The 11509-nt window shown below is 39.7% G+C and overlaps 1 protein-coding gene across 2 annotated transcripts; it reads right to left on the bottom strand.

Moving 5' to 3' along the window:
- Positions 1-660: 660 nt before the first annotated feature.
- Positions 661-11508, bottom strand: ntpcr (nucleoside-triphosphatase, cancer-related). Of its 2 annotated transcripts, XM_088304964.1 has the most exons (6): positions 11408-11508; positions 10375-10537; positions 10196-10298; positions 7272-7481; positions 6675-6777; positions 661-692 (listed from the first exon to the last, which is right to left on the bottom strand). In XM_088304964.1, the coding sequence occupies exons 1-5, from the start codon at positions 11439-11441 to the stop codon at positions 6688-6690; spliced, it is 600 nt and encodes a 199-aa protein (XP_088161090.1). In that variant the 5' UTR covers positions 11442-11508; the 3' UTR covers positions 661-692; positions 6675-6687. The 2 variants fall into 2 exon arrangements, with proteins under 2 accessions (XP_088161090.1, XP_088161089.1); XM_088304963.1 differs by lacking the exon at positions 661-692 and having other exon boundaries at positions 6313-6777.
- Position 11509: the final 1 nt, after the last annotated feature.

The following is an 11509-nucleotide window of genomic DNA, read 5'->3' as shown; positions in this document are numbered from 1 at the left end:
CACTTATTATTATAAGAATTAATAGTCACTATTAGTTTGCAAAAAGTTTTCACAAATGTTAAGGAATTGTTTAGAAATTTCTCAATCCCTTCATCTTTTCCAGAGGCAATTATTATAAATTCTTATTATTAACCGTATGTAGGAATGTTTGGAGATTTGAATACAAATAAAATGTCACCGCTGATATTTCACTTCTGTTCTTACGGTGCGTAACTGCTATTCCAAAATATTTTCACAGCAGATGTTTTGGCCCAACAACTGCTTCACCTGTCAGTTCCTAAGATTTGGCACTTAAAAACTCATATGCACATGCACACAGCAACACATGGAATGGAGACAGACCACAAAAGATCCGTATTTGCAGCAAAGATTTGCCAAATCCATCTAGCAGAAGCATTCATCATTGCAGGTCAGTAATCTGTGAATCATTATCAAGTAAGTGCAGCATGACTCACACAGCAGTTTGTTCAATGTACATAAGATACAGGATCTGTCACTTCAATGTCCTTTCAAATTTGCAGAGTTACATCATGTCCACATGTACAAAAATGCCCTGAAAACAACAGAAAACAGAAGACTATAAAGAGTGTGTCCCACCTTTTGCAACTTCTACTCGTCTGAGAAGACTTTCAACGTCTCAGGTGGTAGCTTGTGGCATTTTGGTGCCTATGTCTCAATAACTCCTCAACTCGCTGATAAAAAAAAAACAAAAAACATGACGTTTAAACCACAATCAAGACAATGTGGCACCTTTTATCTGCACGTCAAATTTGAAACGACAAGCACATTCCCTGCAACCCTCAGGGACAAAAGTCTCTCGATTGATCATCTTGCCCTAGATCCTTGTACTCTCCCTGTGAACTTTGACCTCTGCGCCGTCTGATGACAGCTTCCATTGCTTCAGCCACCGCTGCGAGGGCTAAACCGCCTTCCCCCTCGCTGACATTCTAACGCACTCTGCTGCTGTGTCACAGCCACTTGTTGCGGGATTAAAAACTCGGGGGTAAAGTGACGGGTTATGCGGCGTACAATACAACAATCTTAGTTACATACTTCAACATCAAGATAATGTTAATGGAAGACAGATGTCGTTCGATCTCTTTGAGTGAAAGATAAAATCATTCTTACATAGAAATAGCTGCTTGTTATATTTTTTATGAATTATGTGGGCGTGTGTGTTATTCCACTTTCAAGATCAAAAGGTGGAGTTTTGTTTGAAACTCAACCCTATTCCGCACCCCCCCCTGCCGCAACCCTTGGGGCGAGCCAGTTAAAATGATGTAATAGGAAGAGCGGTTTAGGAATCACAGAGATGGGAAGCAGCATGGAATCGTGGTTCAGGATCCAGGTCGAATGACATTTAAGTCTTTGGACCCTTTTGGACATATAAACTGCTCACCTGTCAAGGCCAGCGGACCACTGCTATTCTAATTACCACAGGGAGCTTAACTGAAGCAGAATTATTGCTTTTTTTTTTTGTATTGTGTATGAGATTCAGGTGACTGCTGTCACATCTTACAGATAATCGTAATGAGTCCTTCCTGTGTGCACTTTCAAAGGGTCTCTTGTGGAAAAATAATCTAATTACTTTGAGGTGTTATAATTAATTCATCACACAATTAATTTGAATCAAAACAAAAGAAAAAATGACACAATGAAATGATTTTTTGGGGTCCTAAACAGCAGTCATTACTGAAAAAGCTGTAAGGGTTGGAGCCATTCGTCAGTCAAAAATCAAGGAGAAGGAATTCCTGCCATGCCATGTCTAATGCTTAAAACATACTAACAATAGTGCACTGCGGTACTCTTAAAAATGTATGCTTCCATCCATGCTGAAAGCTCAGAGACAGACATACTGTAACGGTTTACTGAAGTCAGTTTGGTACGCACCTTGTTTTGGGGTCACGGTTTTGTACGAGTACAGGGTAACGGTTAAATCGGATCATTCTAGGATTTATTTGTGCCCAAACTTGTTTTAAGCGCATTAGCGCCACCTGGTTTTGGAGTGCAGATACTACAATAAACTAGCATTCATCACATGACTGTACGCACCGAACAGAGTCTGTTCGGGTCGAATACATAAATGGTTATACACTCAATAGATGGACAATTTTCTGGGAAACATGTTCACCCAACTTGCACAGACGAGAGGTGAGAGGAAAGTGGCTGAGAGACGAGTTAAGCCAGTCTTAATTATAGCCCGTTACACAATGGGCATCTACCAAACTGACCTTTTACTCACTCCTTGATACTATGTGAACGGTACTAATGCAGATTCCAGATCCCGCGCTGTGTCCCCTCCTGTAGGAACATAACTTAGGCGTTGCGCCACTCCCATCCACCTTCTTCATACCCCTAATTCGCCCGTGCTCTCATCTAAGAAATTGGGGCAGCATCTGGCAATCCATGCATCTCCCTTTGTTAGTTATCACTGTCTTTTCATGACGGCTTGAAACAGTAAATTGAATTTAAATACTGTGTATTTGTGACATGTGCAATGACAATAAATTGGATTCCAATTCCATTCCAAGATACTGGTTTCAAGACGATCTATGAATTAGGCATTATCGGAGTTATCAGAAGTACTGTATAAGAAAGGAGGAATGCTGTGGAGTGTAAAGATTCACTGCCTACGTGTTTTAATGTTGAAAGCAATTGTTGTTGTACTGATGTTGATACATATCTAATTATACTGCAAAGCCAGCGTTAAACGGTTTCTTCTTTTCCTGCATATGACCAAATCAGCCGTACAGCATATGGAAAGCGCTTTGTTACAGCTCCAGCTGTTGTGAAATGTGCTGTATAAATAAAGTTGGATTGTATTGTATTGTATTACTAGTAAAAACTAACCTTGCTTGCATTTGAACAGTCACAAAAATAACTTAATGTTAAACTAGCCAATGGCACCACGTAAATACTATTCATTTGCAGTCGCAATTCGGCAATAACGCCAAAAAAAGCCGTTATGTTTGCTGCTCATCGACGTTTTGTTTGGAAACTAATCACTATAAGGTTCAGAAAAGTCCTGAAATATATCGACCAAGTTAGCAACACAGAGGAGCGTCTCGCAACGTCACATGACCACTGTCATCATTGAAATGAAAGTTGTACTGGGCCGTTGCATGAGGTAAAATTGCTGGAATTCTTTATCCTTTGCGTATTTGAACCTCTGATTAAGTCACATGGAAATTGTTACATTTAGAAAATTTGCAACAAAAAAAATTGCTCTTAAAATAACAAAGATACTATTCCACAGGACTACAGCTGCCCTTCAGACCAACATAATATCTTGACAGCAATGTCTTCAAGCTCTCCCCCATCCACCCCCAGTCCTCTCACTGCAAGCTTTCTTTTGTTCTTGATTGTCAGTAAACCCCTTGAATTTGTGTGTGAAGGGATAAAGGAAGCGGGATGCCAGACAGACATCTGTCCCACAGCTTGGTGCAAATGTATCTCGGAGATATGGATATTTAGGTATATCCATTCAAGCTTTTAACACAACGCTGCCCAAGCTTAGGGAACATAAATGCATTCATATCACTGAAAGTGGATCTGCTGGGGACAGTTGCACAATGGTCACATGTGGTATTTACAGTAATGAAAGAGCAGGCATGCTATGAACACATCTGGAAAGTGTCACTAAACATAATGTGCTGATGATGACCTATCTTCTTCCATCCAACCATCCATAATCTTTAGTGGTTGTCCGCTTCAGTGTTTGCGGGTGAGCTGAGGCCTATCCTTAATGACTTTGGGCGAGAGAGAAAGTGCTGAACATGATGTAACTTAAATAGGCGACATCTGAGTGAATTTGAGGCTCTAAATGCAGCGTCAAACTGTCACTGTGCCTCCGCCTCATGTTGGCGTCATGATGACGGTGGGAGGAAATTTAGCTCTTGCCATTGTGGTGTTAAAAATAAGAGGGAGATGGTTGTGAGTCATGTTAGGTCTGTCACAATAATTGCTATTTATTCAATGAGGAAAAATGGATTTGATTATTTTTTTCAGAATCAAAAAGATTTTCATTTCCATGCGAATTTGTTTACATACGTCATCAACTGTTGCTTCTTCTGTCAGTCAGGATGCTTGCCGCTTAGAAACAAAATGTTTAATTTTGGGTCAAAAATGGACAGATCCACTAATTAGCCTTCTTGCATTATTTTGTGGAAAACAGACCAATTGTTGGGATTGTTTGCTGCAAAAACAATGAAAGTTGGGCCAAATTGACCCAAGTAGTGGGTTTGTCAATTTATAACCCCAAATTGAGTTATTTTTAACCCAACTGTTTTCAAAGTGTGGCTTGGACTTTGTGGATACGATAACCGTGATATAACTTTAGGCATCTTTGTTGGGATACAACTAGCATTACTACATTTTCAATCCAAGTAAGTGTGGGTTTGTGCACTCGCCTCATCACAGGTACAGAGTTTTGTTACTTGATAATGCCCTTATTTCTTGGAATTGTGATGAAAGTGTTTTTTATTGAATCAAAACTTATAATTAAAAACACCAACTGTTCTTGAACATGACATAGAGCCACAGTACAAATAATTGACATGTAATTTTTAATATTTGTAGAACATAATTATTATTGCTCATCCCAAAGTTGTCACCGCAAGGTACACTTGGGTTGCTACATCATACGGTACATGCAATTTGGATATCTGCACATGCTGTTTGTTTCATGTACAAACACATCTATCATTGTGCCATTTGAAAAAATGTTTGAACTGTTCTGTACTGTCAGTTACAGGAACTAAATCAGATTTGGGCACTTGGACCTTGAATGCAAAACTAACAAAGTGAGTGTCAAAAAAAACAACAACAACAAATCTATAATGACCATATGCACTTGTACAACATGGCATCACATCACATCATGAAACATGAAAAGTATCCAGACAGCTATGGGATAAACCTGGCAAAGGTCTGTGTCACTCTTACGTAATCCCTGTGCTCCCATGCAATCACATCCCGATCAGGAGAGGCGGCTCCCACTGCCCAGTGGGCTGACTCAACTCCAATTGCTCACTACATATTTGCCAAAATAACACACACTATCATACCACAATGGAAAATGAGAAGCGGCAATATTGCAATGGGATTTTAGAGTGCCAACGATTGGAGAGACGCGAGAGGTGGCCAAAGAGCAGATGCTGGCGCAGCAGCATATCTGACGCACATCACAGCTGGCTGCTCTCACTGCAGCTGGCCTGACAGCTTACATCACTTATGCAAGCGATATTAAAAATAAGCCAAAACTCTAGTTTCACTTTGAAGTGACCGGGCACTCTTTGGAGAAGAGGCCAATATACTTGCTGGCATTGGCATTCTATTTCAAAAACTTCAATCCACCTGACAGATGATTAAAAGCTCACACAAGAGTGAAGTTTGTCAGATTCAAACATGAACTTTGAAAGCTCTTGATACATGCCTCCATATCAGCTGATGTCGAATTGAAAGTATATACATATATAGCAGATGTACTACCCATCAAACCTCGTTGAACAGCAGCACCCAACTAAATCCCACATGAATGCAATCTGACAACTCTAAAATCCCCTAAAAGTCCGTGATAATATTTATCCTTAACAGTAATCTGAGACCATATGGACAGAAAGCACATGAGTGAAGAGGAAAATCCCAAAATGAGCCTTAGGGAAATCAAAACAAACTCATTGTGACGAGATATAAATCCGGGGTCAATGCCCATCACAATGTATGCCAAAAAAGATTTAACTGACACCTTCCAAATAAATGAAATAATTTTGAATCATTTGTGTAGGATTTTCTGTTAATTCATTGTCTTCCAAGCAACACAGATGAAATAGAATGCAAAACAAGGATACAACCAGCAGAGGAGCTGTTGATTCAGGAGCAACGACACTGAATGAAACTATAAATGCAACACTTTTTACAACATTGTGGCCTGCGGAATGATTTATACAATACAACTTTATTTATATAGCGCGTTTCACAATTTATGTACATATGTCTACAATTGTATCCTTCATTACCAACGGATGATCATGATTAAAATTTCAAAGTTCTGTAAAGTCATGAGTGAGTGGAAGAAAAAAAAATCATTGTAGAGAAGACAGTAAATTCTAGTGAGATGTGAATCTTTTTCCCATCTTTGTTTATCTTCTCAAATACTGTTGTAAACAAACAAAATCTGAACACATTCCAATAAAATTGTAATCTTCTGAAACATGCAAAACTTTTTTTAATTCAGCATGCATACATCAGAGAACATTTACATGGATGCACAGAACCATATAATGGAAAATGCAAAGAAAACCACCAAGCAGCTGAGAACAAAAACATTTATTTTCCTGCTATCCAGCAGATAAAGCATATATGTTAAATATTGTACGCGATTGGTTGAATTGTAATGAGCACATCCTCAAAGAAAACAGCAACCCGCTGTCTTAATTTGGGGAAAATCTAAATTCTTGCACGTGTATGAAAAGTTCTGAAGACTGGCAATTTGACAACATATGGCAACGAATGTATGTGATCCATCAATTACTGAGCACGGAATCCATTTTCAGCGGGCAAAAAGCAAAACTATATTGTGTGCTCATTGAACAGCTGGGAGCTTCGTCACAAATGTTTTACAACATGAAAGTATACTTGAACAAGGAAATAAGGCAATTTAAATGCATGTTTACCTTTCTAGAGTTGTTATTCTTGTGTGAGCTTTGTTACTTTTAAACACTCCCGAAGAGCTGATAGAACATCTTGCAGAATGGCATTTCTATTTTCCCTAGTCACCTGGGCAGGAAAACAAAAAAAACAAACGTTATGGAGACGCTAAATCAACAGCCTTAGGTGTTCAACCAAAAGTGTTAAATGTTGGATTATCATGCTCAAAATTGGAAATACTGTCTGTGATCTTTTTGTGAGCGAAACAGTCACACAATACACTGCGCCACACTGTAACCTCGTGTAGGATAAGTAAGTACCAGTACTTAACATGACAATATCCATAACGGAGTCCTTCACGATAAATTATCTGGACAATTCAGTGAAGCCTTTGTTGTTTAATCAGCCACGCATGATTTGCTGCTAATCCTGCTCTCGGATTGGGACAATGCAGGGCATGTCTCTATGTAACACACCACAGACTGGTTGTCTCATAAGACCGTGTGAGATAAAGTGTAAACATGGTCCTACAGCTACTAAAAGCTCTTAAAAGTGACCTACATATCCTGCTCTCCCCCACCCTCTTTTCCTAGTGAGTGCACACTATTTATGTTTGTACTCACAGTGAAGACCTTGACATCGCTCCTAATCCGAATCTCTTCCACCAAGCCAAGCGGTTTCCCCTTAGGGATGGGGATGGTTCCCAAGACTGTGCAGGAAGAGCAGTCTAAAGTCCGTCTCACCTCCTTGATGAATGGCTGGCTGAAGAGTTCCATTTTGCCAATCTCGTCAAGGACAAACACCTTCTTGGCGGTCCCATTTTCCAAACCAACCTGGACACAGGATTACACAGAATCTAATGGGGACTTGTAGGGAAAATTAACAAATTATTATTCAGTTATCAGATATTAGCTGCCAAGTAGTAGTTCCCTAATTTAGACTTAAGTATAAAATCCCCCTTTTTCGAATGTGGGAGGAAGTCAAGAGTATCCAAAGGGTTCCATTTTTCGGATGCAGCAATTTTGTTGTATCTCTGAGTAGCAGAGGATAGAGCAATCAGTCCACCAAAGTAATGCAGTGATAGTGATGTGATCACTTTGCCAGTTTGCAAACTCACACAGTACTTTGCATCCGTGTATAAGGTTGCAATAACACCAAAAACAATGGGAGGAGCACTGGCTCAAAGTTCAGCACTCTATTTTCCCATGCCAGTGTTGTCCATCTATCCATTTTCTATAAGCGCTCATCCTCATTATGATGGTGGACAAGCTGGAGCCTATCCCAGTTGACTTTGGCCAAGAGGCGGGGTACACCCTAGGCTGGCCGCCAGTTAATCACAGAGCACATAAATTCAAACAACCGTTCACACTCACATTCTCATCTATGGATAATTTACAGTCTTCAATTAACGTAACCTGCATGTTTCTGGAATGTGAGAGGAAGCCGAAGTCCCCAGAAAGAACCCAGGCATGAACAGGGAGAGCCAAGATTTGAATCCATTTTACTACAACTGTGAAACTGATGTGTATCATGACAGTACCGTATTACGAACTGGAGGAATTGTTGTGTCATAACACATATTTGGAGAGTATTCCAGAAAGAAGGTTCAACAGTAATCTAAATCTGAGATCTGAGTTGACTTCCTCTGAAATCAAAAACTCTCACATATTCTGTTCCAGAGCAGCTGCTTTGAATTAGTTCAATCAACCAATTTTATGTTCATCTTGGTCTAAGCGTGAACACGGCCACAACAAAAAGACATTATCAACGGAGCCCCAACGTGTCAATACACCCTGGTAACAAAGTGAAGCTGCAAATGTGGGTGTATAGTGACTATGGTGAAGTCATTTTGGCATCAGAGAACTGTACAACAACACATGCAGACAGACAATATAATACTTACAGGCATGTATTCTTTATCCTCTGCCAAAAACAACTAATATTAAGGCAGCCTACTGCAGGTGTGACCATCTTTTACATGTCAGGTTTGCATGTATTATAGTGCCATACAAGGCTTTTGCCCACCACTGAATTAGACTGTTTCCAGTCTGAGCATCAGGATGTCTATCATAATTTAATAAAACACAGAATATGAGCTCAGATGAATGATTTTTACATCAGTCTGTGCTCAGCGACACCCACCATTACAGTTAACAGGTTTTACTGCAAAGGTGACTTTTCCACCAGCTGACAAACTGTCGCTTGTATGCAAAATGCTCTGCATCGCCACACAAAACTCACGTTAGTAAGTTTTATTTTATTTTAATTTGCTAGGACATGACTGCAAATGTGTGTTGTATGAGATTAGAGATAAATTAAACTATCTGGCCGGAGAATGTTATTAAGTTACATGATTGTGTTTGATTACTCTGGCAGTGGGTTAACGTGAGATCACAAAACAACGGACAAGCCATGTTTTCTTCAGGTGGGAGGAGACTGGCATGAGGTCAGGCTTTAGCTATCAAAACGTGTCATCAAGCAGGTTCAGGTCACAGAGAATATTATCGCAGAGGTGACTGACTCTGACTTGGAAAAAAAATATTTTCACTCATCTCAAGGTTACTTTACATTAAGTTTTCACATAACCTGCTTTTTGGAATTCTGCCCTGTTTGGATGTAGAGTTTAACTGACATTATGTTGTTGTGCTACATCAAGCCAGCAATGAGTTGAGATTAAATCAACAGTGCCTATGCTGAATGAAGTATGGCAATCCTATTTTTCTCAATTACCTTAAAATGTAATTAATCAACAATCAATAGGTTATAATTTTCCCACTAGTGCTGCACAATATAGGAAAAACATGCAATGTGCGATATGGATGTTGTCTGTAGCGATCAACATTGTTCGATTGATCGACATGGTTGCAATATTTAACATGTACCTAAAGAAATGGCATTTTATTATCTAATAAAAAAGTACATTTTTTTAATGCTGCGAAATAAGCAAGCTCAATGTGTCATTAGCTAATCAATTGCAACTCCCAATGGAATTAAGTTTGCATCTGACTGGTCAAATTCCAATAAAGGCATCAAATTCCATGAGGAAATTATTGCATGTCTTTGCGATCTGCATATTGAATGGGCCATTCTCGCGATATTTTGTTTTATATTTTGCACAGTCCTAATCTCCACTCATGGAAATCGTATCGCAACAGTCCAACATGAGAAAAAAAGTTTATTATGTTAGTAAGTAATATAACGAGAATAAGGCTGTGAACGCACAGAAAGTGGTTTACTGTGATTATACATAAACGTTTACAAGAGATAAGAGGAAAACGCAGCACCATGACACCTCCTTTACAGCTAATGTGTAGGCGGCACACCGGGCTCACTTTACAAGCAGCATATTCACGGTCAGTGACAGCCAGACGGCACCACTGCTACTAAAAATGTCACTCTGAAATTTATGTGTTTGCAGGCTTCCAATTATGCCCTCTGGTTTGAGAAAATCAAAAGGTTTGATGATTTGTTCAGCAGGAATAAAAGGCAGCGTTCTATGATCTGTTGACGAGGGTAATTATCACAGGCATGCCAGAGTGTGGTGTACCTTCTTTAAGAGGGGGAGGGCCAGGCGTTCAAATGAAGGCAAATCCACAACATACTGTCCTACTGTGTAGTCCCGTCTGCCGTGAGACTCACCAGCAATATCTCTGTGGGGTGAAATGCGTCCCGGGGTTAATCAAACACAACATCAAAAAAGAGCAGCTTGTTTGACATTCCTGCTACCTGATTCTGGACAGGTGGCCTCTTTCTCCACTCACTGTGACCACATCAAACCCCACTCTGCGGCCTCCTTCTCTAACCTCTTCTGTGTAAAAGCCTTCCACCAACTGGCCAGATGACACGAGTGCATCACATGCCTTCTGGACCAGAGTGGTTTTACCCACACCTGCAGTAGAAATACTGTTAACTCAATTGGCAATGCTGATTACACTTACATGGGTTATAGGTTTATCATGATGTCTTGTTGCTATGGACCCAGGTTTCACACCAAGGCATTTTGTAGTAAATTAATTAAGGTCAATATTATAACATAATTAAGATCATTATGTCAGGATATTTTTCATTCCATTCTTGCCTAATGGTGTTGAGAGTTTTCATTTGGAAAAGGGTGCCTTTGCTCAATAGAGGTTGAAAAACACTGATTTAAGCAGTATTTAAGTTATAATTAATATACATATTGAAATGGGAGATATTTGGCCATGAATTTAAAACAACCAAATAAATAACAATAATTATAACTGTCAGTGCCTGTTTGTCACGTGGTGACGCACTCTTGTCATTACAATAATAATAGCTGCTCTGTTGCGTGTGCGTCATATAATAATAATAACAATTTGCCCTTTATTAGTCCCACAATGGGGAAATTCGAGATTCGAACCCAGGCCTCCTGGGGAGACTGGGTCCTGAACGCGGCGCCTTAGACCACTCGGCCATCCTGGCAGCCATCTATATCTTTATTCCGCTGACAACATTGTAAAAACAGCTTTTAAATTATGAATTTTGTATGCTGTGGTAATTAGCACCTTGTCAAGGAATAAACTGACTCGCTAACTTGTAGTGTTTATCAAAATATTTCCTCTTAGTGTATTATATTGAGGGGAAAATTGTTTGCATAATTACTGGACGAGTCGCTCGTAAAACTTGATTGAACAAAAAACGACTATATTGCCCTCATTTAAATTATATTTTTTTGAAGAGTAACAAGAAAAAATCTCTGCTAATATGTTTCCAGAGAGTGTCGCAGGTTAACAGTTACCTGGCGGTCCAGTCAAGAAAACGTGCCTGAACATTTGGTCGCCGCCTTCTGCCACGCCGCTTCACTTCCGCAAACAATGCGAGCGCATGCGCAGAAAGCTCT

This window comes from Idiotropiscis lumnitzeri, chromosome 9, assembly GCF_059441095.1.
Source record: "Idiotropiscis lumnitzeri isolate Australia: NSW breed Sydney's pygmy pipehorse chromosome 9, RoL_Ilum_1.0, whole genome shotgun sequence".
NCBI lineage: Eukaryota > Metazoa > Chordata > Actinopteri > Syngnathiformes > Syngnathidae > Idiotropiscis > Idiotropiscis lumnitzeri.
This window is presented reverse-complemented; position numbering and strand designations above follow the sequence as displayed.

Coding starts and splice junctions, on each gene's coding strand:
- ntpcr (XM_088304964.1), bottom strand. CDS start 11,441: ATGTTCAGGCACGTTTTCTTGACTGGACCGCCAG. Junction 10,538..11,407: donor TTTCTTGACTGGACCGCCAG/GTAACTGTTAAC, acceptor TTTCTACTGCAG/GTGTGGGTAAAACCACTCTG. Junction 10,299..10,374: donor GGCCACCTGTCCAGAATCAG/GTAGCAGGAATG, acceptor TTCACCCCACAG/AGATATTGCTGGTGAGTCTC.